We start from the raw sequence: 20,942 nt of genomic DNA on the forward strand, positions 1-20,942 counted from the left end.
ATTTTGCCTGTGTGCTTCATGCAAAGTAAAGGAGAAATAGAGGCTTCAATTAATTTTGTTAATTTTGTGAAAGCTGAACTTTTGATTACTCACAAAACTATGATCTTAAGTTAACTTAAACATGTTTTTGGTCTATCAGTTAAGACTTTCCAAATACTCATTCAATATTTTAACATTTTTTGATTGTTGTATGTGAGCATGTCAGACTACTCTGAATCCATCAGGTAGCAATGATGTCATAGGATGTCAGTCCATTTAAATCCAGTGTATTCTGTGTTTTTTTATTTAAATAGTACTGCTCTGTCGTGCAAAACAATGTATCAACTTCTTCCAAGTGCTTCTCTAATGCTGTTTGAGAATTAGATGCAAAACCTCTCAGAATGGTGATGACTCTGGTTTAAACTTTAATGACAACTATGAGGTGATACAGCTAAACTAACACAAAATTAAACATAAATCCATATGACCACACAGTGGAATTTTCAACAGAAAGAGAAGAAAATTAAGGCACTTCTTTTATGTCTAGCTTCATAGTTTGCTGATATATATGCTACATATTTAGCAGCAACTCAGTGATTAAACTCAAATAATCCTTTAATTTACAACTTGCAAAGATTTGGTCTTCAATCTTTATTATGCAGTCTATGGCAGAAACAAACAATTTCACATTAAAACCTATTATTACACATTTAACAATGAAAATAAGAAATATATTTTGGCTGCAGAAAGACAAAGACAAAACCCACGCTATTCTATATAGTTGTATTTCAGAATACACTTAAATTCATCAAAGTACATTTCCCCCCAGTCAGCTACTGATGATTTATTTACAAAGCAAGTAACAATGTATAGAAAATACATTACACCACAAATTATCTACATGGATATTTCTAATTTTCATACTAGAAAACAGCTAAGAAGGCATTTGCTGCAGCACAATGTTTCTTCCTGAAATCTTAATGTGTTTTAGCAGCTAATACAAAATGCAGATGCATTTATGTTAATTAGAAAAGCAAACACACCATGGGTTTGGTTAAGAAAAAATAGATATCTAGCAAATTGTTTTTTAAAATTTCTTCTTTAAAAAAGGTCTAATGCACTAACTGCTCCAAGTACTTCATATAGGGGCTGTTGTTTACTTACAAATTGAAAATGCTGCTGACAGAGAAGCTGAAATTTGAGAAACTACTTGAAAGAGAAGACATGTGCATGCTCTGACAGGCTTATAGCTACATTTTTATTCACAAAGAGATTTATGTTAATATATGCTGTTTTGGGGATCATCTGACAATCAATAACAATGTAGAATACTTTCATTTACTCATCTCTTTTAGAAAAAGTGATAGCTCATTATTCTGATTTTAAAGTCTTTTTTAATATATGTGAAGTAGAAGCAGAAGATGAAGCTTGAAAACTTTTTTGTTTGGTTGTTTTTTTTGTTTTTGTATTTTTTTTTTAGGGATCACTAAAAAAAAAAATTTCCTTTGAAAGTGAAGAACATGCAACCCTCACAAGAGAAGACCTCTTGAATTACAAATGTGTTGTTCTACATGACCTTGTGAGACTTCAGCACGCAAATCACCTGCACAGAAAACACCTCTACAAATAAATTTTAAGAGTAAATAGAGTGTACTCAACAGTATTAAAACTTTTTATCCCATTATTTTCCATCCTCAAGAACTCACCTTATTTTTCAAACTATAGTTGTCTAGTGTTTGAATTTTTCTTTTCAACCTGTTTTAACAGCACTGTACCTTACCAAGAGCACATCAGGTTGCTACAGGCACAGTAGCTTTGTTTTAGACTAAGGTATGTGCTCCTGCTAAACAGGACTGCTTGGAACACTGGAGCCTGGAAGGTCCCTGTATCTCCTGGCTCTGCTCGCTGTTACATTTCATGCTTCTGGTATGTGCAATGCAGATGTGCTGCAGAATCAATTTTTGACAGACTGGAAAAGCAGGCACTTTCCTCTGTGGTATTTTTTTGAGGGAAAGCATATCCTACATGTTCCCACTAGCACTCTGTGGCAGTGGCAACTGCTCTGAGAGCCATGCACCAGGAGACCCTGTCACGGCAGTGGAGTGGTTTCAGCTTCTTGAAGTTCCAACTGAAAGGAAAAAAATTGCAAATACAATGAACAATTGCTTGATATCTTCCCACCCACAAGCTTGTGTGTGTGCTTTTTTTAGGATGAATTTGTTTCTCATTTGCAACTACTGTCCTGATGTATAAAGCTAAGCACATAGCCCAGAGTAAAGCAGGACTATGCTTTTGCCATGAAGCAACAGAGGAAATAATCACAAAGAAACATTAGTAGGTCTGAAATTTGAATTAGAATATACTTCATATCAAGCCAGTTGTTCTCTTTCTGTTCTTCTCTATGAATTTCATGAGCATGGAAAAAATTTACTCCCTTTCTGTATTCATTCTGCAGCAGTTACAGGGGAATCAGTATTTTATTTGAATACATTCTGTGCTCATATCAGAAGTGTCTAACGTTTGGATTTTCAGTTATAGTCTAGCTGTGAGGTGGACTTACACCAGCAAACAAACCCAACAACCTCTCAGCCCTGTGTGTCCACAGTCTCCATGTTGAGTCCTACTTGCATGCAGGCACAGTAGCACTACAGATGTTTTCATCAAGAAAACCTTACTGCATGGCAAGTCCTGAAAGGTTGCTACCCCTTTTTGCTCAACAATTTTTGTACCAGAACCTGCTGAGAGCTGGGTGAGAGTCACTGCAAATCAAGGGTTTATGCAGTGGAAGGCAGAGACACAGATGAAGCCAGGAGATTCACAAAGAATCCATGTCAATGCATATCAGCTCCAAAAGACAGCCCAGTTCTAAGGCTCTATTGAACTTACACAAGTGTTTCATAGATATCACTATGTTGCCAAAAATGGCCTTTTAAAGAAACCAGTGCTTCAAAATTATTATTGAAATACAGTATAATTCACAAAGGAGATATATTTTCTGAAAATACACAAGAAGGCCATTCTCTGTTAATACAGGTAGATGTGAATCTGCCGAGAAGCTGCCCATTTTTTTTCATGTTTCTGCAACAGGAATCACCAGCATTCCCCATAGTTGTTCACAGTGGGTTATACAGCACAAGGAAAATTAAGAAGTAAGAAAACTCATTTATTTGATAAAAGTGAAACTAGCTTTCAGTTTTTCCTTGTTTTAACTTAAAAACTTTTTCTTGAATCCAATATCTTTCTTATTTCTACATGTGGCTGCCAATTCAGGTAGTAAAGGCAAAGCTTTCAGGGCTGAGCCTTTTATTATTGAACATATCTGAGGCCTCATTTTCAGCATGTGGAGAGGATTTACAGTTTCCATTAGGGCATTTAGACATTTTCAGTACTTGACAAGAAAGCATCAGAAGCTAAAACTGAAAAGAGTTACACATGGGACGACTAAGTAGTCCTGAAGATGTGCCTATACATAATTTGCTTAGTTGCTTGGATACATTCAGGTGAAGTTGCTATAAAAGCAGCTATAAAAATGGGTCACAAAAAATGAATCCACTGAAACAAATAAAATTTCTCAGATTTCTATTATTATTAATAATCCACTTCCCTAATTATTTAGGATTTTTTGTTTTTAACATAGATGCTAGCAAAAACTTAGTTTTCGGGGGAAAATAACTATCAATTGATTTTACATTTAAACCGTCTTTTAATCTCAGAGGTAGATTGATGCAGAGAGTCTGAGCATCTGAAGTAAAAGATATTTCAATATACTTGCCAATATTTTGATAGGAATCAGCTAATGCCAACAACAGCAAAAAATCCTCAGCCTTTTGCAAAAGCTACTATTTGGTCCTTCATTCCTCTCCCCTGACAATACTTGGTCATACAGAAAAAAGTTCAAAGAAAGCAGTTTTGCTTTTCAAGCATTTTTTCCTCATTTTTTACATCACTCATTCTCCATGTAAATGCACTTATAAGATTGCATAAACCCTCCAGAAGAGTATAAGCACTTAATCTAGACTTTTTTGGTAATGCCAAGGAACCAGAGACTAGGCCAAAGGCCAGTATATTAACTCAGAATAATATGAATATTTATGATGTTTCCTGTTGGTGCTTTTAAACTGATAGAAGACACTGTTAAATACTTAAGAGTGTTAATTCTAAATGCTTTTAAATACCTCAAGAGTGTTAGGCCTTATGTGATTGAGCCTTGCAGTTCTCATTAACTTTAGCAGGAGAAAAGAACACTCACTTGGCAAAAAAGTACCTTGTAGAACATCTGTTCCTTAGAAAATTATATGAAGTGTGCCAAGTACTACACAGCTTTGCAATTAGAATTTATACCAAATGCTCTCTGAGGCCTTGTCTATACAAGAAAGAGCTTATAAGTATACTTCAATCAATAGATACACAAGCTAGACTTTCTTTAAAAGTAAGCACTTACCTGTAAAAAGAATACCCTGTCCATAGAATCTACAGAATCTCAGTTTCTGAGCAAATATTGGTTTGTCTGGTCAGTTATTTTCTTTTTTTCTTTTCTGAGAGATAAAGCTGCACTCACTCTAGGGCTTTTTGTGTTTAAAATAATAATATAAAAATATTAGGTATTACATTTGTAGTTACTATTTCAGAGAACATTTTCAGTGTAGATTAGTTCAACAATTTTGTCTCATTCTGATAAAAGCAGACATCAAAAAATGTCTCTTACAGAAATGTTTGAGAGAGAAAAAAAGACAAGTTTAACATTAAGCTTTGAACACGGCCTGCTGTGAATGTATTCCGTGGACATTGTGGATAAAGACTGTACCAAAGAGCTGCTGAGCTGAACTCCAGGGAGAAGGCCCAGTCAGCATTCAGGGAGCACATGTGGCAGAAATAAACCAGTGGCAGCATCAGCAGCTGCCAAAGCAAGGACTGCAGGGATGGTGGTGAAGGAAGCAGAGTCTTTCAAACACCCGAACATGCAAAGACTATCCACCCACCTATGAAGACCTGAGCTACCAAGCTTCTTCTCCCTGGCTCTGGGGAAATCTGATGGTTGGCTGCTAGGAAGAGCTATCAAAATAGCCAATTTATTCTAGCTCTGCATACAAATTTCTTTGTTCCATGCAGCTTGGCTCTTTGCCAATCACTTTCCATCCTTACTGCCTCACTTGGATGTCATTCCTTATGTTTACCTCTCCCCTCAGCATTCTTCCCTTCCCTTCCCTTCCCTTCCCTTCCCTTCCCTTCCCTTCCCTTCCCTTCCCTTCCCTTCCCTTCCCTTCCCTTCCCTTCCCTTCCCTTCCCTTCCCTTCCCTTCCCTTCCCTTCCCTTCCCTTCCCTTCCCTTCCCTTCCCTTCCCTTCCCTTCCCTTCCCTTCCCTTCCCTTCCCTTCCCTTCCCTTCCCTTCCCTTCCCATTTTACTTCTTCATCACTAATTTATTTCAACACTATTCCCTAAAGGAAAAACAAACAAACAAACAAACAAACAAACAAACAAACAAACAAACAAACCACCCCTAACCAGCAAAGAACCCAACTACAGGACTAGCTTCCTCCTTATTGCCACTCTCAAGGTCACTTCACTGGCTTGCTCCATCCCTGCCCCAGCAGGCTGCGTCTCTTGGTGGTGTAGGCTGAAACATCTTTCTGGGAAACATCATCTTCTATTCTGTGTTTTGTCAGTGCTCAGGGAAACAGATTTTATTTCACTCAGCCTCTAGGAAGTACCACATTAATCTTTTGGGTAGAAGTTTGGAAGGCTACAGCTCTCCTAGAAGTAATATAAAGACACTAAATATAGAAAATGGGTGCATACACACTGCACTCTAAAAAGCTAGAATTGTACTAGACAGAAATACAATCTTGTTGTCAGATACATGCACAAAATTGACTCCACTGAGGATTACAAATGCATTATTAACAGATGAATGTAGTAATTTGCTGCACCTAGTAAATACTACAATACATACATACATACATACATACATACATACATAGGTGCGCCTATGCCAAGTTTGGTGGTTCTGCTTCACCACCAGACTGAGAAGGTGCCGGTTTCACAGGCCACAGTTTGGCATGAATCAGTATGAATCAGACACTGGTGAACAACACCAATTGTTGATGCTTAATAAAGCTTCTCGCTTTAGCCCTTCTCCCTTTAGACTCCTCTCCTCTTTTGTGGTGCAAATACTGTTTAGTCTCCTTGGAGATGGGAATACTCTTATTTGGGCTATCTGGTAGCAGCTGAGTGCCAGGCAGGTAGCTGCTTTCACAAGAAGCCAGCGAGTTCTGCACCTCGAGGAGGCAGCCAGCTTGTGGCTGAAGTGGCAGCAGTGAGAAACTGTTGCATGAGCAACGTAAGTATATTGCTGAAAGGTGACATGGCAAGGAATGAATTAGGCTTTTGTTCTTATTTTTAAGGAATTACAGAGACAACTCAAACTTCTAGTGCTTGTGATGTGCTTGAATTACTTTCATGAATGTTAAGATTTGCTTTCATGTTTTGCTGAGAGATGGAGCTTGGAAATTCTCAGACTAAGCACAGGACAATGGATACTGAACATGTACAAAAGAGCTTCTTCACAAAAACTATGCAAAAATAGACTGAATTAAAAAAACCCATCAACAAACAGCTCTTGTTATCTGATGTGCCATAAAATCCCTACTTCTTAAAGGCTTTTTCTACATGGAAAAGGTATTTTCTTGGTATGCCTGAAATGGCAAAATGGCACATTAATATTTAACATATGTGTATGTATTTTTATATATATATATATATACATATACATACATAAATATCTAGCCCCACCTTATTCACCACATAATTATCTGACACAAGGACTGTATGTAGACAGTCTATCTCTTGCATGACTTTCAGGACAAACAAGGCCAGGTAGGCCTTCTTTGTACATCAATCAAAAGTGAACAAGCACAATTTTTTATCTTTTTATTCACTGTTGCAATGGGAGAAGAAGAAAGATCTGTATTCCGTCCCACTCCTGTCTCCATCAGCAGACAAGGAGTATGAACAGGGAAATCTGTGATTAATTTTCAACCTGTTGCAAACATCCTGTAAGTGAAACAGTTTTATGTGCTCTGTACATGCATGCACGCTGGACCCAGTCACTCAAGGTACCCTTTAGAACCCTTGGCTTCTGAGCATCAAGCAGGACAGAGAAAAATTAGCACCATGCAGGACTGGGATCTCTGTGTATGCATACACCAGTTTCAAATATAACTTTGAAAGTGTTCAGACATTCCAAAAGCTACAAATCAGTGTAAGCAGTAACTTCAGAACACATGTCATCTCCAAGCTGGTGGCCTGGATCCAGAGATGACATCTCCACTGCTAGTCATACCTGATGGTTAGTCCTATCCACAGTGTTGGCAGTGGAAGCATGGTCACGAGTGTTTTGTCGGACTCGGGTGGAGTTTTGCTGCTCAATGGTTGAGGAAGTGGGGATGCAGAACTCTCTGAAACACCTTTTGAAATTCTCATCTAGAAATGCATAAAGGACTGGATTAAGGCAGCTATTTGTATACCCTAGGGCAATACAGAAGTGCCAGGAGACAGTCTGGAAAGTAGTTTCTGGGATGTTGACCAGGGCTTTAATGATAACATAAATGTGGATGGGAGTCCAGCAGACAATAAACACTGCCACCACCACGAGAACCATCCTTGTGATCCTCCGCAGGTTCCTATCCTTCTCTTTGGAGCCGGATAACATGCGAACGCTCTTCAGGCGTAAAATCATCAGCCCGTAACACACGGTAATGATCAGGACTGGCATGATGAAGGCAAAGATGAACACACAGATTTTCAGGAGGTTCTCCCAGTACCAAGCAGGGTGGGAGAATGTAAGTGTGCAGTCAATTGAACCTGAGGAAAAGGAAAACAGCAGAGAAGAGCATGCAGGTCAGTTTTTATTTGCTTTTCTTTAACCTTTCTTTAATTAAATATCATCGGCAAATATATGAAGAATTTACACCTAAGTAAACATGTAAAACGAAGCAATATGTGACCTGTCATTTGCACAAACATTGGTAGGACAGAGTGCTGCAAAACATGCATGAAGCCTGAATTAGGAAAAGAAAACCAAATTAACATGTTCTCGTTTGCATGTTATGGCTTGGAATTTAATGTATACTAAACAAGGAAAAGAGCTGATTTGTCATATATGCTTAAACTTTGACTTATTTTCACTTCCAGTATAAAACATGGTGAAAAGAAAGATTGATAAGTGTCCTGGGGTGATGTTATGGTGCTTGTATCCCCAATCGTGTGTTCTGTTTAAGTGAAGGTTTGTTTTGTCTACTTATCAGTTGGCTCCCCTCCCCCATTGTCTGTGCTTCGGAGGCTGGGTTTGCAGACTCGGACTGGTTTTTGCTTTGCTTGCTTGGCTTGCTGGCTTTAGCTTTGCTGGCTTTTGCTTTTGCTTATTAGTTAGTTTAGTTAGACAGTCCCATCTCTTTCCCTGGACTGTTTTTTTGTTCTTTCTTTCTTTCCCTTTTTGTATACCATCTGAACCTGTTCTGGACCGGGACCTGGGAAACACCAAGGAACATCAGGAGTCTGCAATTTGTGATCTGCAGCAGTCATCCCCAGCACTGAAGACTGATACCACTCATAGGAGAGACTTTCTGAGTTTGTCATTCTCTCACACAGGTGAAAGAGGTCTTTTTGTCATCTGGGGCTGTTCCATTTTCTTCTCTTGTGTTGGGGAGTGTTTTGTTTGATTAATAAACAGTTTTTTCCACTTTTCCTCTGAGGAAATTCTTCCCGAACCTGGTGGTGGGGGGAGGAATTGTGGGGGTTTTGTTTTCTGGGGGCTCCTTCCGGAGGTTTTCTCAAAATTTGCCCTAAACTAGAACATTAAGCCACCATATATGCTAAGAGTTTGGGCATTTCAGGGCAATGGGGAAAAGAACGACACAACACTTGGTAGGGAGGGTCTCGACTTGTGTTGACATGCTGTCACTGTCCCTTTATGGAAGGTCTTGGAGCACCACTGGTTCAGAACGTGCTCTCTGTTCTGTATCATGTCCTGTCAGACAGGGTGTAACATATCTATGACTGCCTGCTTCCCAGTGGGAGTATCCTGGGTAAAGCACAGGCTCCTGTGCTACAGGGTAATGCAGAATTGCCCCACAGGAGAAGACAGGCAGGCACAGATGCTTTTCCAAACACTACAGTAACCGAGTGTCCCAGCAGGACTTGCATGGGCCCACAGAAGAAGCTGAAGCTGCTTGTTGTAAAACACAGGCCACATGCATTGCTTGTCCAGTGAACTACAGCAAATGCAAAACTGCTGAAGTGGCTCATTTGCACTGATACTTGCTTTACATGGGTTGGAAGTCAGCAGTTAATTCAATGCCTCTATACTACAGTGAAACAATGCAGAAAGGAGTTTAAACGTTGAGTACTCAGTTTAGGAATGAAAGCCAGACTTACCATGCCTGTATTTAGTAGTTGCCATGAACATAACTGGCAGGCCAATGGCAGAGGAAAGAATCCAGTTGCAGACATTGATAATTTTGGCATTTCGGGGGGTACGGAAATCAAGGGCCTTGACTGGGTGGCAAACAGCCACATAGCGATCCACACTCATGGTGCAGAGTGTGAAGATACTGGTGAACATATTGTAGTAGTCTATGGATATGACAATCTTACAAAGGATGGTACCAAAAGGCCAGGTTCCCATCAAGTAATTCACACTCTGGAATGGCAGAGTACTTGTGGCTAGGGCATCTGCCAATGCAAGATTGAAAATATAGATGTTGGTGGCAGTCTTCATTTTCGTGTACCTAGAAAAGAAAAATTGGCAGAGCATGTGAATGATCACAATTGACTTTGTTAAATAAAACTGAATTCAGTGCATCATCTATAGGAAGCTCCTATAAAATAATGTGCTAGATACTGTCAAAGATCACATTTTCTGCTTTTAACCAAATGAGCATGCTATGATCCACCTATATGTTGGCATTCCAGTGAGACATCAGCTAAAGGGTGTAAGGAAGAAAAGATTAATTTAACTTGTGCAGAAGGAAAAGACACACATAGAAGAAACAATATTATAGATGCTAAATAATTCAGAAGCTGAAAAAATTGTATGTTTACAGATCAGACACTGTACTACGTGGACAGATTTTCTGTACCTGCTGATGTCATGCCAAATATCATAACTATGTTCTGTAGAAATAGAAAATTTATTTGTAGGTTGTGGAGTAGTAATAATATAATTCAAAATGAGCAGCACTTGAGACCCACTTTTTATGTGAATGCTGTACTTTTGCAGTGGTACAAAAAATGTTTCAATTTAAGTAATGTTCCTGTCCATGCTGCCCTGATGGCTGCTCAGGTTGCTGGACCTTGTGGCAGCTTGGATTTTGCTGGGTCAGATGGCTTGCTCTTTTGATGAAACTTCCTTCCTGTTCCGCAAAACTAATAAGCAGAGTGTTTGATCAAACATTTTACAATTTATAGAGTTCTTTTCAGGAGGAATAGCTCATTTCAAAAGACCTGCCGGGGAACCTGCTAGGGAAGAACAAAATGTAAAATACACTATTTCATGGGTTTTATCTCTCTGAGTTAGATCTCTTCAGAACATGAGTCATTTGCAAAAAATCCCAATGAAAGAATTCTGTAGGAAATGTGCATTTGGAACTTTTCTTTGGCAGAAGAGCAGACTTCATGTTGAATGGACCGAGAAAGCTTTATGATTAACATGTGAAGTAATTGGTACTGGATCTGTTCTCTCATTTTTAGCACTGTGCATGAGAAGATACTAACAATACTAATTTCAATATAAGGTGGTTTTTAAAAACAGATTTTCAAGTAGATCCAAACTCTACCTTGACTGCTGCCTTGAAAAGGTATGATCTGAATATGATACTTTCAAGTTGTAAATAAAGTCCATATTCTGAAAGTCCTGCAAAAACTTTTCTCACTCCATTTATATAACAAGTCTGTAACTAACATAGATGCTGTAAGCATCTACAACTCTCTCTCCAGGAAACTGGAAAAAATGTACAGGATTGCAGTGTGGGAGAGGCACACAATAAAAGCTACAGCTCTAAAAACTGTTTGGAGGGAGGAGAAAATATTTCTTGGGCAATTTGCTGGAGAATCTTCCAGATGAGAATGAAAGCAGCAATATTTATATTTTGCTTTTACTATTATCTAGTACTAAGCCCTGTGGTTTATCAAAATAAGTATGTCTCCAAAGGTCTGAGATATCCAAGAGTAGCTGAAGGTGTGTGCAGAGCTAACCTGAAGATGTTGTGGGCAGACATATCCAGCTTGCTCCCACCTGACCTGCTCAGGCTGGGACAGCGACAGAGGGGCAGTGGCTCTCAGCTCTGCACAAACAAGCAAAGGTGATGAGGATTCTGTGCCCTCACCTGGGCTGCTGATCCCTGCTCAGACCTTAGATGATTGCTTGCCTTCTTTACAGCTGGGCAAGAAAGCACCTTGGGAATGCTGCTCAGTGCTGCTGCCATCACACATGATTCCGGGACAGGTGTGTCTGGAGAGCGTGTGGTCAGATATTAGCAACAACGTTTTGTCATCAGTAGTTAAAGCCATTATGATTCGAAAGGAATGCCTGACCCAGCAAAAGCTTCCAAAGCATGAACCCATATGTAAATGACTTTCAGGTTAGCATGACAGACCATGGACAGAAAAATGCTCTGAATAAATAGAATAGAATAGAATAGAATAGAATAGAATAGAATAGAATAGAATAGAATAGAATAGAATAGAATAGAAATTTCTTCACTGGGCATGGATCTTATCCCACTTAAATGCTGCATATGTTTCAGTTTCCCACTTAAATGCTACAGTTTTCAGTTTCATTGTCAGTTTGAGTTTAAAAGTTCTTGGACTTACTTTGTTTAATACCCTCTGCAGACCAATGGTGAAGGGTTTTGCTTGATGTATGCTATACTTTTTGTACTTCTAAGCATGCTGTTCTTACAATGAATAGAGGCAGAGCTCTCATGGTGATAGAAAGTATTTACCTCCACAACTACCTAATCAACAAAAGCCTATTGAAATTTACAATATTCTTTTCAGTGAACTCTATGGGATTTGGGCATTTCTCTGTACAGAATACTTAAAGATTTTATAAGGGGTTTATTTCTGCAAGGTACATTTTGTAAAACACATATTTTTCTAAATAAGTAGATTGTCAGTGTTCCCAGGATTATTTTTTGACATGAACAAATAAATACCAAAGCAATTGATTAAATGTAATTTTAACAGCATGAAAAGTAACAGTCAATCGAAATGGAGCTTTTCAAAGTCTTGATCCTAGCTGTTACTACACCTTTTGCTAAGGTATCAGTCTACCTATTTGAAAAAGCAGAACAAACATTTCCATTATCCAGATATTGATTTATATGTGACAAGATTTCTACAGTTGAGAGGGACTTGGTAATACCAAAATTTATAATGCAATACCAAAATTTTTTAATGCAATCTTTTAAGAGACTGCTTTCACATTTTCATTCAAACTCACTAGAGAATCTAAAAGTTAACAGATATGTAGAGAAAAAAATATTAATTGCAAACTCATGAAAATCTGAATACTGGTATTTAGATTACATTGAAATTTCAGCATCTAAAACATCAAGTGTATTAAATTTTGGATGACAATGATCAAGGCTGCAAGTGAAGACAGAAGTTGGCTTTGAGTGGCCTTACTTTTATTTCACAACTCTGTAGTGAAAAGACTAATAGAATGTGATGATTCAGGGGCTTTTTGTGAATATTTAGCACAATACTGCTCTTGATATATACCCAAATTAATTACACATATTATAATACTGGCACCTACTAGCATACCCCTTCTAACTGCCCAATGCAGTTTTTCTACCATAAAATATCAATGAGGAGGAAAGCAGAAACAGTCTTTTCCACCTAGGAAATAAGCAGGTCAGTGACAGACTGGTAATAATTACTTTCAGCAACACAAAGGCATGCAAGGTTTTGCCTACAGAATGCTAAATTGGAGACAAAGACTACTTCAAGATCTATGTTTAAGTTCAGTGCAAAATACATGAAAAACTGGACAAAATCACTGGAGATTCACTGCAGAAAGCAGTCACTCTCAAAAATGGTTTGGCTGCTGAAAGAAACAACAGCCAACAGTTAGGTCTTGCATACAGACAACCTGACATAAACTCTTCTTGATTCTGCATATTAGGTTAGCATTTCAAATTCATGTTCTTCTTGCATAAATGACTTGTTAAACAAATGAAGAATCATTATGTGCATACATTAGATTAGTTGAGGTTGCCTTGGGTGGGAAGAATAAAAACAGGTGAAGCATGCCTAGTTTAATCAGTTTAAATTAATTTTTCCCCCATGATTGTCCTGGCACACCTTGTATATGCAACTCAAGAACAGTAGGAAAAAGGGATTTTTTTTGTATGCTTTTTTGAGATATCAGGTACTTTCAATTTTTCTTGAGCCTTTAAGACTTTTAAGAAAGTTATGACATTTTCAGGGTGGTCTGTAAAAACCCTCAAAAATTTTCTGTCTGCCAATCCAGTTTTAATATTTGACACTGAAATTAAGTCTCTCAAGCCACATTTTGGAAAGTACCTTTGAGCTGAAGGGTCACAAATGATGGACTTCACTGATATCCATCTATTTTATTATCCTTTTCTTTTCTTCCCATGTTAATGGATCTCTATAGAATGAAAGACCCATACTGTATCTCAGCCACAGCTGCTACACGTGCTGTGACAGGCTGTAACCTGTTAAAAGTTTTGAAGTCATATATATTCTGGATAGGTCTAACCTTTCTGCCTGCGAGCACATGATTTAATCAGCCTGAAAACTTAAATCTCTGATTTTTCTATTCATGAGTTCTTCTGAATGCTTATTCCTTAAGCCATTAAATTTAATCTCTGGCTACAAGCACCATAAATTTATGCACAACCTTGATAGGTGGAGGTGCCATCTTGTGGTTAACAACCTCTGCATTCTTTTGATGTATGTTCTACTGAAGAGATCTTACACAGATCTTACAAGGCTGTAATCTAAACATAGTAAGCCCTGAGTGAAACCAAACCAACAACAAATTGAAAAACTAAACAAAACCTTGAGCAGGTACAACAGTAGAGCTGCAAGTGTTCACATTTGGTTGCAATGAAATTATGCAATTTATATCACATTCACTGACTTCCTGAACCCACCCTGAGTTTGGGGGGAAAAGCTGAAATGGGGCAGTGAGGAAGCCTTTACTGCCTTTAAGAAAGACAGAGGCAGTTGCTGTGCTCTCCTGTTGAAGTCTTGCATCCTGACTCCCAGTACAGCACTACCCAGTCACTGCTGTGATCTGTCACGGTGGTTTAGTTAGAGATGAAAAATATTAGGCAATACTTAGGTGTCAAGGCATGACATACTGAGGGAGTGCAGTAGATCTAAAATCAAAGAGTTTAGTTATTTGACATACTTGGTCATGCTTCACATACATTGTTATGGAGCAGTTTTCTCTCTTCACTCACTGGCAAGGAGATGTTCATTTTCTGAAGGAGTCTGAGTATATATGTGGTCAGTGTGGACTTGAGCACAGGGCAGGGAACTGCTGGACTGTAGTTGCTTCAGTTGCTACCTCTTTTCTCCCCAACAATTTGTTTTCCCACTGCTTTGTCACATTATTCTCCTCCATAGTACAAACTTTGGCAAGAATGTCATCAAAGTTTACTTCCCTTGAGTTACCTTGTTAGCATCTTTGCCTTCCCAGCTTATCCCTTCCTCTCATCAGGACCGTGCCAAGGCATGTGTAGATCCATCAGTATTTGCTTACAGGATGCAGGAGAAGCAAGTAGAGCACATCATCTCCTGGGAAGCAGCACCACCTCAGGGCCATTTCTCTTGTACTCAGAACCCAGCAGGAATTTATCTCATACTTCAGCTTTGTGAGAGGGTGAGCTAAACAAAAGCCTTTTAGGCAGAGTCACCTTTAGACTTCAGGGCCAGTCTTTTGGGAAATGGTGTGGCACCAAGAGAGTTGTGAGGGCATCTGACTCATCCTCTTTCCTGTGCTGGACTCTGAACTAAAAATGACTTGCTGCTGTCTTTGTGGCTCTTCCTGATTTTATTTTTTAGCTACTAAAAGGCATCATATAGAAGTCATCTTTCTGCTATTTAGCTTGAGCCAGTGAGTTTAGTCCCTACCTAGATAAAATAAAACAAGCTTTTTTCTTTTAGGAAAAATAGCTATTTTCAGGAGGAAGGCTGGTCATTTCCCTTGATGTCTGACTGAGGGGATTAATAAGCAAGGAGATTACTTCAGACAGAACACACAAACTTCACAGTAGTCCTAACAGGCAATTATTATATGATTTTCTATTATTTTATGCCTTTTAAAGTTACATAAATGTGAAAAATACAAAATAAAGCTGATGAGATGCCATCTTTTTTTTCAAAAAGGGATGGAGAACCAGTCAAGAACAGGTATAGGTATATCACTAGCCACAAAAATATTTAGGATGTCATGTCTTATAACTCCTAATTTCTTCTTCTTTTCCCAGACATCATAAAAAGCTACTTAATGATAAAAAACAAATTACAGTAATAAGTATGCTCCAGGGCCCAAACAGTCATCTGCTGGTACACTTTCTTCCCTTCCAGCCTAGTTGAATGGGGGGAATTACCTGCCAATTATTTCAGAACTTAATCTGGTCTGTTTGTCAAAGCACTTTTATTTGAGTCTCTGTTTGCCTGGTGCTGAGGCATATATGGGTCTCCAATAAAAGTCGCTGCTTTCATGGTTATTCTGTAACATATCTCTCTGAAATAAATCAATGGTACTAAAAAGGTTAACTTCAATATATTGCCATTATCCAGCAGCAGGTGCTTATTGTTGAAGGTTTTGCTTTGCTAGAAAGACATATAAAAGAAAACTGTCAGTATATTCAATTTGACTTTTCTCCCTCTGCCTTCAGGGAAGTGTGATTGAGAGTAAAACTGCTGACTACACCTCTGATAACTGTGGTGACATTTTTCTAGAGGGGACAAGTTATCAGCTACTTTGTCTGGTTTCCAGGTGCTGGTACTCTCCTCCTGACATGTAGACTGATCACCTGAGATAAGGACCGTACATGAAATATCCCTGGTCAGCAGGGAAGCTGGCAGGGAAGCCTTTGAAGACAGTTTTAACTCTAGCAGATGTGAGATCCCTAAAGATGTGGTAGGGAACGGCAGGCAACCAATCCCCCTGGTCAGAGGGTAGCAGGGAGGTGGCATGGGGCTGGAGGCCAGGCCATACACAGACTGCACAGACCAGTAACTAGGTGTACAAGGTATGGCCTCTCGCATGCAGGAGATTGGGATCTTCTGGTGAAACTGTTGAGTGTGATCTGGAAAGGAGTGACAGAGGCGAGACAAACAAACTACAGAGAGAATAAATGCAGAGGAAGGTTTGCCTATGATGTGGGGAGAAGGGGAAAGCAGGCAAAAGCTGGCATGGCAGGAAGAAGGAGCACATGTGTCATGTGAGAAGACCAAAAGCACTGAAAATCATGGACTCAGTCTCTACATGACAAGGATAAGATTGTGTTTGAAAGTGCAGCTCTGAGGGAGTTACTAAGACCACATCCTTATGAGAGTGATTTGGGTAATTGGCTCCTTAGATGATTTTTCTATATGGGCAGCACATCCCAGGGCTGAAGATTAGCACTGTGGCAACTGCTGCTCCCTGTTCCCCTTTAAAAAAGAGACTTCACTCAGTTGGAACTGCTCCACACAACATGACAAGGAGAAGACGTTCCATTTTACACAAACATTTTTGTTCTGAAGTTTTAGTCCTGATCTGAGATATAAGATCTTATAGCTGATAATTGAACACTTCTCAGTAAGAAGGTGGAAAAAATCTATTTCATGTCCTTCACAGTTATTTGATTAGCTATGGTGTGTCATGCCTACCTTTTTTCATCATGTAAATTCAAAGGGAAATATAAATAAAATTTAGAAGTGTTTAACAATAAATGGATGAATGAGAACGCTTATCACAACTCAGCTAAGCTGGGGAACTCCTTGATTGTGAATGCCATTAAAAGCCCACTTCCAAAAGGGACTAGAGGTCTTTGAAAGATAATGACAATATTCCCACTTTCAATACCATAAACCCAAACTTCATTATAAAAACCAAAGAAGACACAGATGGTTATAAAAAGAGCTTTCTTTGAGATCAGCTTAAGCACAACAATTCAGAAAACAGTTGCTTTTGGATTTTTTAAAAAAATAGTTACAAGAGTGGATTTTGAAGCGATTTATCAAGCATAGAAAACTTGTTTTCACCTGGAATCATAATGAAAATAAATAATTTTTTGAAAATGCATGTTAATGAAGATCTCTACAACAACCTGAGCTTAAAAATAACCAAAATAGAATAATTAAAATGCTTCAAATGTTTGTTTTGAAGCAGCTGTGTTTAGTAGTGGGAATCTTTGTTACCTAATCTTATTTTTGATCCTCATTTTTTTGGGGAGTATTGCATGTCAGAAACATCCACAAAAAGCTACTGAATAAATGCTGATGCAAACTGCAGCTCAGAAAGTCTCTCTGCAGTCGATTAGAATGATACTCACACAGTGTTGCCCCTATTTTTTCCACTCTGTGACTAAACACCAGCTGCTGGCTATGACTGGAAAAGAGGCTAGAAGCTAAATTTTGATTCTGAGACATTTGGACTTGTATCATGTTATGTTTGAGATTTTTGGACTTGTATCATGTTATGTTTGAGATTTTTGTAAATATGTCACCTTTTGATGTAGAAGAGTTATAAATGCTCATCCACAGTGTTGAGCAAAAGTTATGCTTGATGGTTTGGGAAAACACTGTAAATTAAACAAAGCAGTACTTCAGGATTGTGTTTGCTAAATCACTCATTAGTCATTAGTTTGCTAGTAATCATGTAGTATAAGCAATATGTGCATACAGTATTTTCTACCCTTACTGAAGCCTTGAAAAGTTGGCAATTTTTGATTATTTTTAAAAAGAAATTCTAAAAAAAAAAAAAGTCAGGAAGTGTTTTACATTATTTTTTTCATGGGAGCCATTACCATAATGTCACTCCAGGAAAAGAACAGTGGGATCAAACAGCTTTTTACAGGCAAATTGAGTGAGCAGGGTTGTTTTCTGCCCAGAACTGCCTGGTGGTAGGCATGAGCAGAGCCAGAGGGTCTGTGCACCTGGGCCTGGCATGCATCCTGTGTGCAGGAGTTCACTGGGACTGCGGCCAGGCACAGGGTCTGGAGATGAGTCTGGGGCTGCAGAGCTCTCATCCCTCAGGTGCCTCTGCTTCCTCAGTGAGATGGGTGTTACCCCCAGGCTGCAGCCTCATGTGTTTTTGGTCACATTTTCATCATATCTGGAAAAAAATAATTAAAAAAATAATATAAAGCTATACATTTCATTTTATCTGTCTGCTTTCCTTCAACTTGGGGAAGGGAGGGGAGCTGCTTGCTAGTTAAACATTTACCCACTAGCAAAGGTTGGTAAACTCAGTAACAAACAGTATGCAAACAGGGACACCTGCCTTTCTGTAAGGCAGGATGCTGAGGGTCACCCCCTTGCTATGCTGCTGATTTAATTCAGCTTCTCTGCTGCTCCTCCCAGCAGTGCTCCCACAGTTCTGTCCCCAGGTCTTCTCTGGCTGGTGCTGTGAGCTGTATTAATTCATAATTGACATGACTGGGTAAGGCTGCTGAGGCTTTCAGCTCCTACTACGGGAGTGGAGCCTTTGCAGTCAGTGGAACAGGCAGGACACACACTCACACAAGCAGTGCTGCGCAAATGAGAAGTTCATGAGGCTGTGGACAGGAAAGAAAAGCAGGAATTTTGTGCACCTCTCATTTTTTAAGCTCCCTGATCTATGCTGCTACAAAAGATGCTGAAGTCCACCACACATCTGCAGCCATAACACCATGTCACCTTGCAAAGAACTTATTTTTTAGAAACACTTGTCTAGCTTCACCCACTTTCAAGCTTGTGATTATTTTTAGATTTTTTTCCTCTAAAAAGACTTCACGCTTTTGTGCACCTGTGTAAGAATATTTTTTCTTCTGGTAATATCAATTATTTCTACAACTGAAATTTCAACTCTAAGTCTGTTCTACTTAATAAAACAGTTTTTCTGAATTGTGAGTGAGCTCAGCTGAACTAACCAGAGTTTTCAGTACTGCACAGTCTTTCCAGATTGGATGATGCTTCAGTCACAGTTCTTTTTGTTGAAAACACTATTAAGAGGATGTTTTGAGACACATAGAAAGATTTGCCCTAATTTCAGAGAGAGGACTTCTTCAATTTCTTTCTCTGTTTGCCGTTTTTTTTTTTTTTTCCTTTAAAGCAGTGTAATAATTCATTCAATGAAAAAAGATCTTCCTCTACAAAAGACTGCGGGGAACCTGAGGTTCCTTTGTTTATGATATGTGAAAAATTTATAGCAAAACAAATGAGGAATCCCTCTGCACTTGACTGACTTCAGTGGCTATTGGTGGAATTAAAGGTCTCCCAGAGCACTTGGATCGTGGAGGAATGAGGCCTCTTCGAGCTACTCCTCTCTTCCAGACCTGCAATGCTTAAGATTTTCATCTAGGATCTATTGCAGCTTTCTAGCATATTGCCTTAATTATGAGGCATATTCTTATTTCCATTCTAATTGTGAGAAAAATATCCCACCAACTCGATGACAAAGCTGGAAAAGCCTTTGGATTACCCTGTAAATCAATTCAATGCCACATTGTACTAATTGTACACTGTCCTCCTGTACTCTGCAGCAGTTAGAAGTAGCATTTGATCTAGCCATAACAACATTGTGTTCATATTAGTAATTTACGCTTACACAAAGCACACGAGGAAAACAGAGAATAAAAATTATTTACAGATTTTTCTGATTACAGGAAATTCATGGCTGGCACTAAAACCTATTAAACTCCCACTGCTGTCACTTCAAGGTATTTTTTGGTGCTTGAGAAAGGAAAGAGCTCAGTGTTAGTAACATGAGGTTAAGCCTCGCACATTACATATACAACACGTAAATATTAATTCAAGGATGAAAGCATTCAGCTGAACAGAAACCATCTGGAAGAATGAAGAGGGTGGATGAGAAGGCATTAATTAAAACATAATGTGCATAAATTGGAAATCCATAGACCTGCTTTGCACAAAGACCCTTCTTTTCACATTGATAATCACAATACATTTCTAACTCCTCCTTGCACATATCTGCTTTCTGGCCTCTGTTTGTCCCATGAGGGATAGCATTGTGGCAGGGTGGCATTGTGAAGTGACAGTGATAGTTCCCTGTCAGGCTAGCACTTGCACAGCTCTGACTCCAAACCCCTGGATTAGCCTCATGTGAAAAAATTTATGAGTAATAATGTTGGTAAGAATTATATAATTATTTGAAAACTATTTCCAAAGAAACATCTCCAGCACGAGGTGTTAGCACGCTGCAGACTCAATCTGAAGTCACTGCTGCTTTCTCTGGGGCTGGACTCTAAAAGGTGAGTAGGACCGTTTCAAATATGCAAGCACCTACCTCCCAACTCCTAGTATTTTTCAAGACAAACTAGGTGCCAATATTACTTTAAAATCTTAAATTTTAGTAGCCTCAATTCTTCTCCTGATTAATTGCAAGTTTAATGTTTTGCTTTTCCTGAGCAGACATGATGGGAAAGGCAGATAAAGAAGGAGAGTTTTACATGATGACAAATTCAATCCAGTGAAACTTTGGCCTCTTACTTGTAGTTGGATGCAAGGAGGGATGAATGTGAGCACATAGGATCACCATTTCATAGGTTCATATTTATGATTTGGAACACTGTCAAGCTAATACAGCTTGCAATAGGAACTAAATCACTGAGTTCCCTATTGCTGATCAGATACACTACACCTACAGAGCAGCACAGAAAGGGAATGTATTTTTGTGTTGCTTAAAGCACAGATCCTGTTCAGCCATTAGCAT

At 38.8% G+C, this 20,942-nt stretch overlaps 1 protein-coding gene across 2 annotated transcripts in view; it reads right to left on the minus strand.

The window, feature by feature from the left end:
• Positions 1-381: 381 nt before the first annotated feature.
• The window catches only part of OPRM1 (opioid receptor mu 1), a 52,834-nt gene continuing 32,273 nt past the window's right edge, over positions 382-20,942 (minus strand). For both annotated transcript variants that reach the window (XM_033056579.2, XM_033056578.2), the window contains exons 2-4: positions 9,413-9,765; positions 7,320-7,840; positions 382-2,107 (exon numbers count right to left, since the gene is read on the minus strand). In XM_033056579.2, coding sequence (XP_032912470.1) covers positions 2,069-2,107; positions 7,320-7,840; positions 9,413-9,755 — 903 coding nt within the window. In that variant the 5' untranslated portion in view covers positions 9,756-9,765 and the 3' untranslated portion in view covers positions 382-2,068. The remainder of the gene's footprint in view (positions 2,108-7,319; positions 7,841-9,412; positions 9,766-20,942) is intronic.

Source organism: Catharus ustulatus, chromosome 3, assembly GCF_009819885.2.
Source record: "Catharus ustulatus isolate bCatUst1 chromosome 3, bCatUst1.pri.v2, whole genome shotgun sequence".
NCBI lineage: Eukaryota > Metazoa > Chordata > Aves > Passeriformes > Turdidae > Catharus > Catharus ustulatus.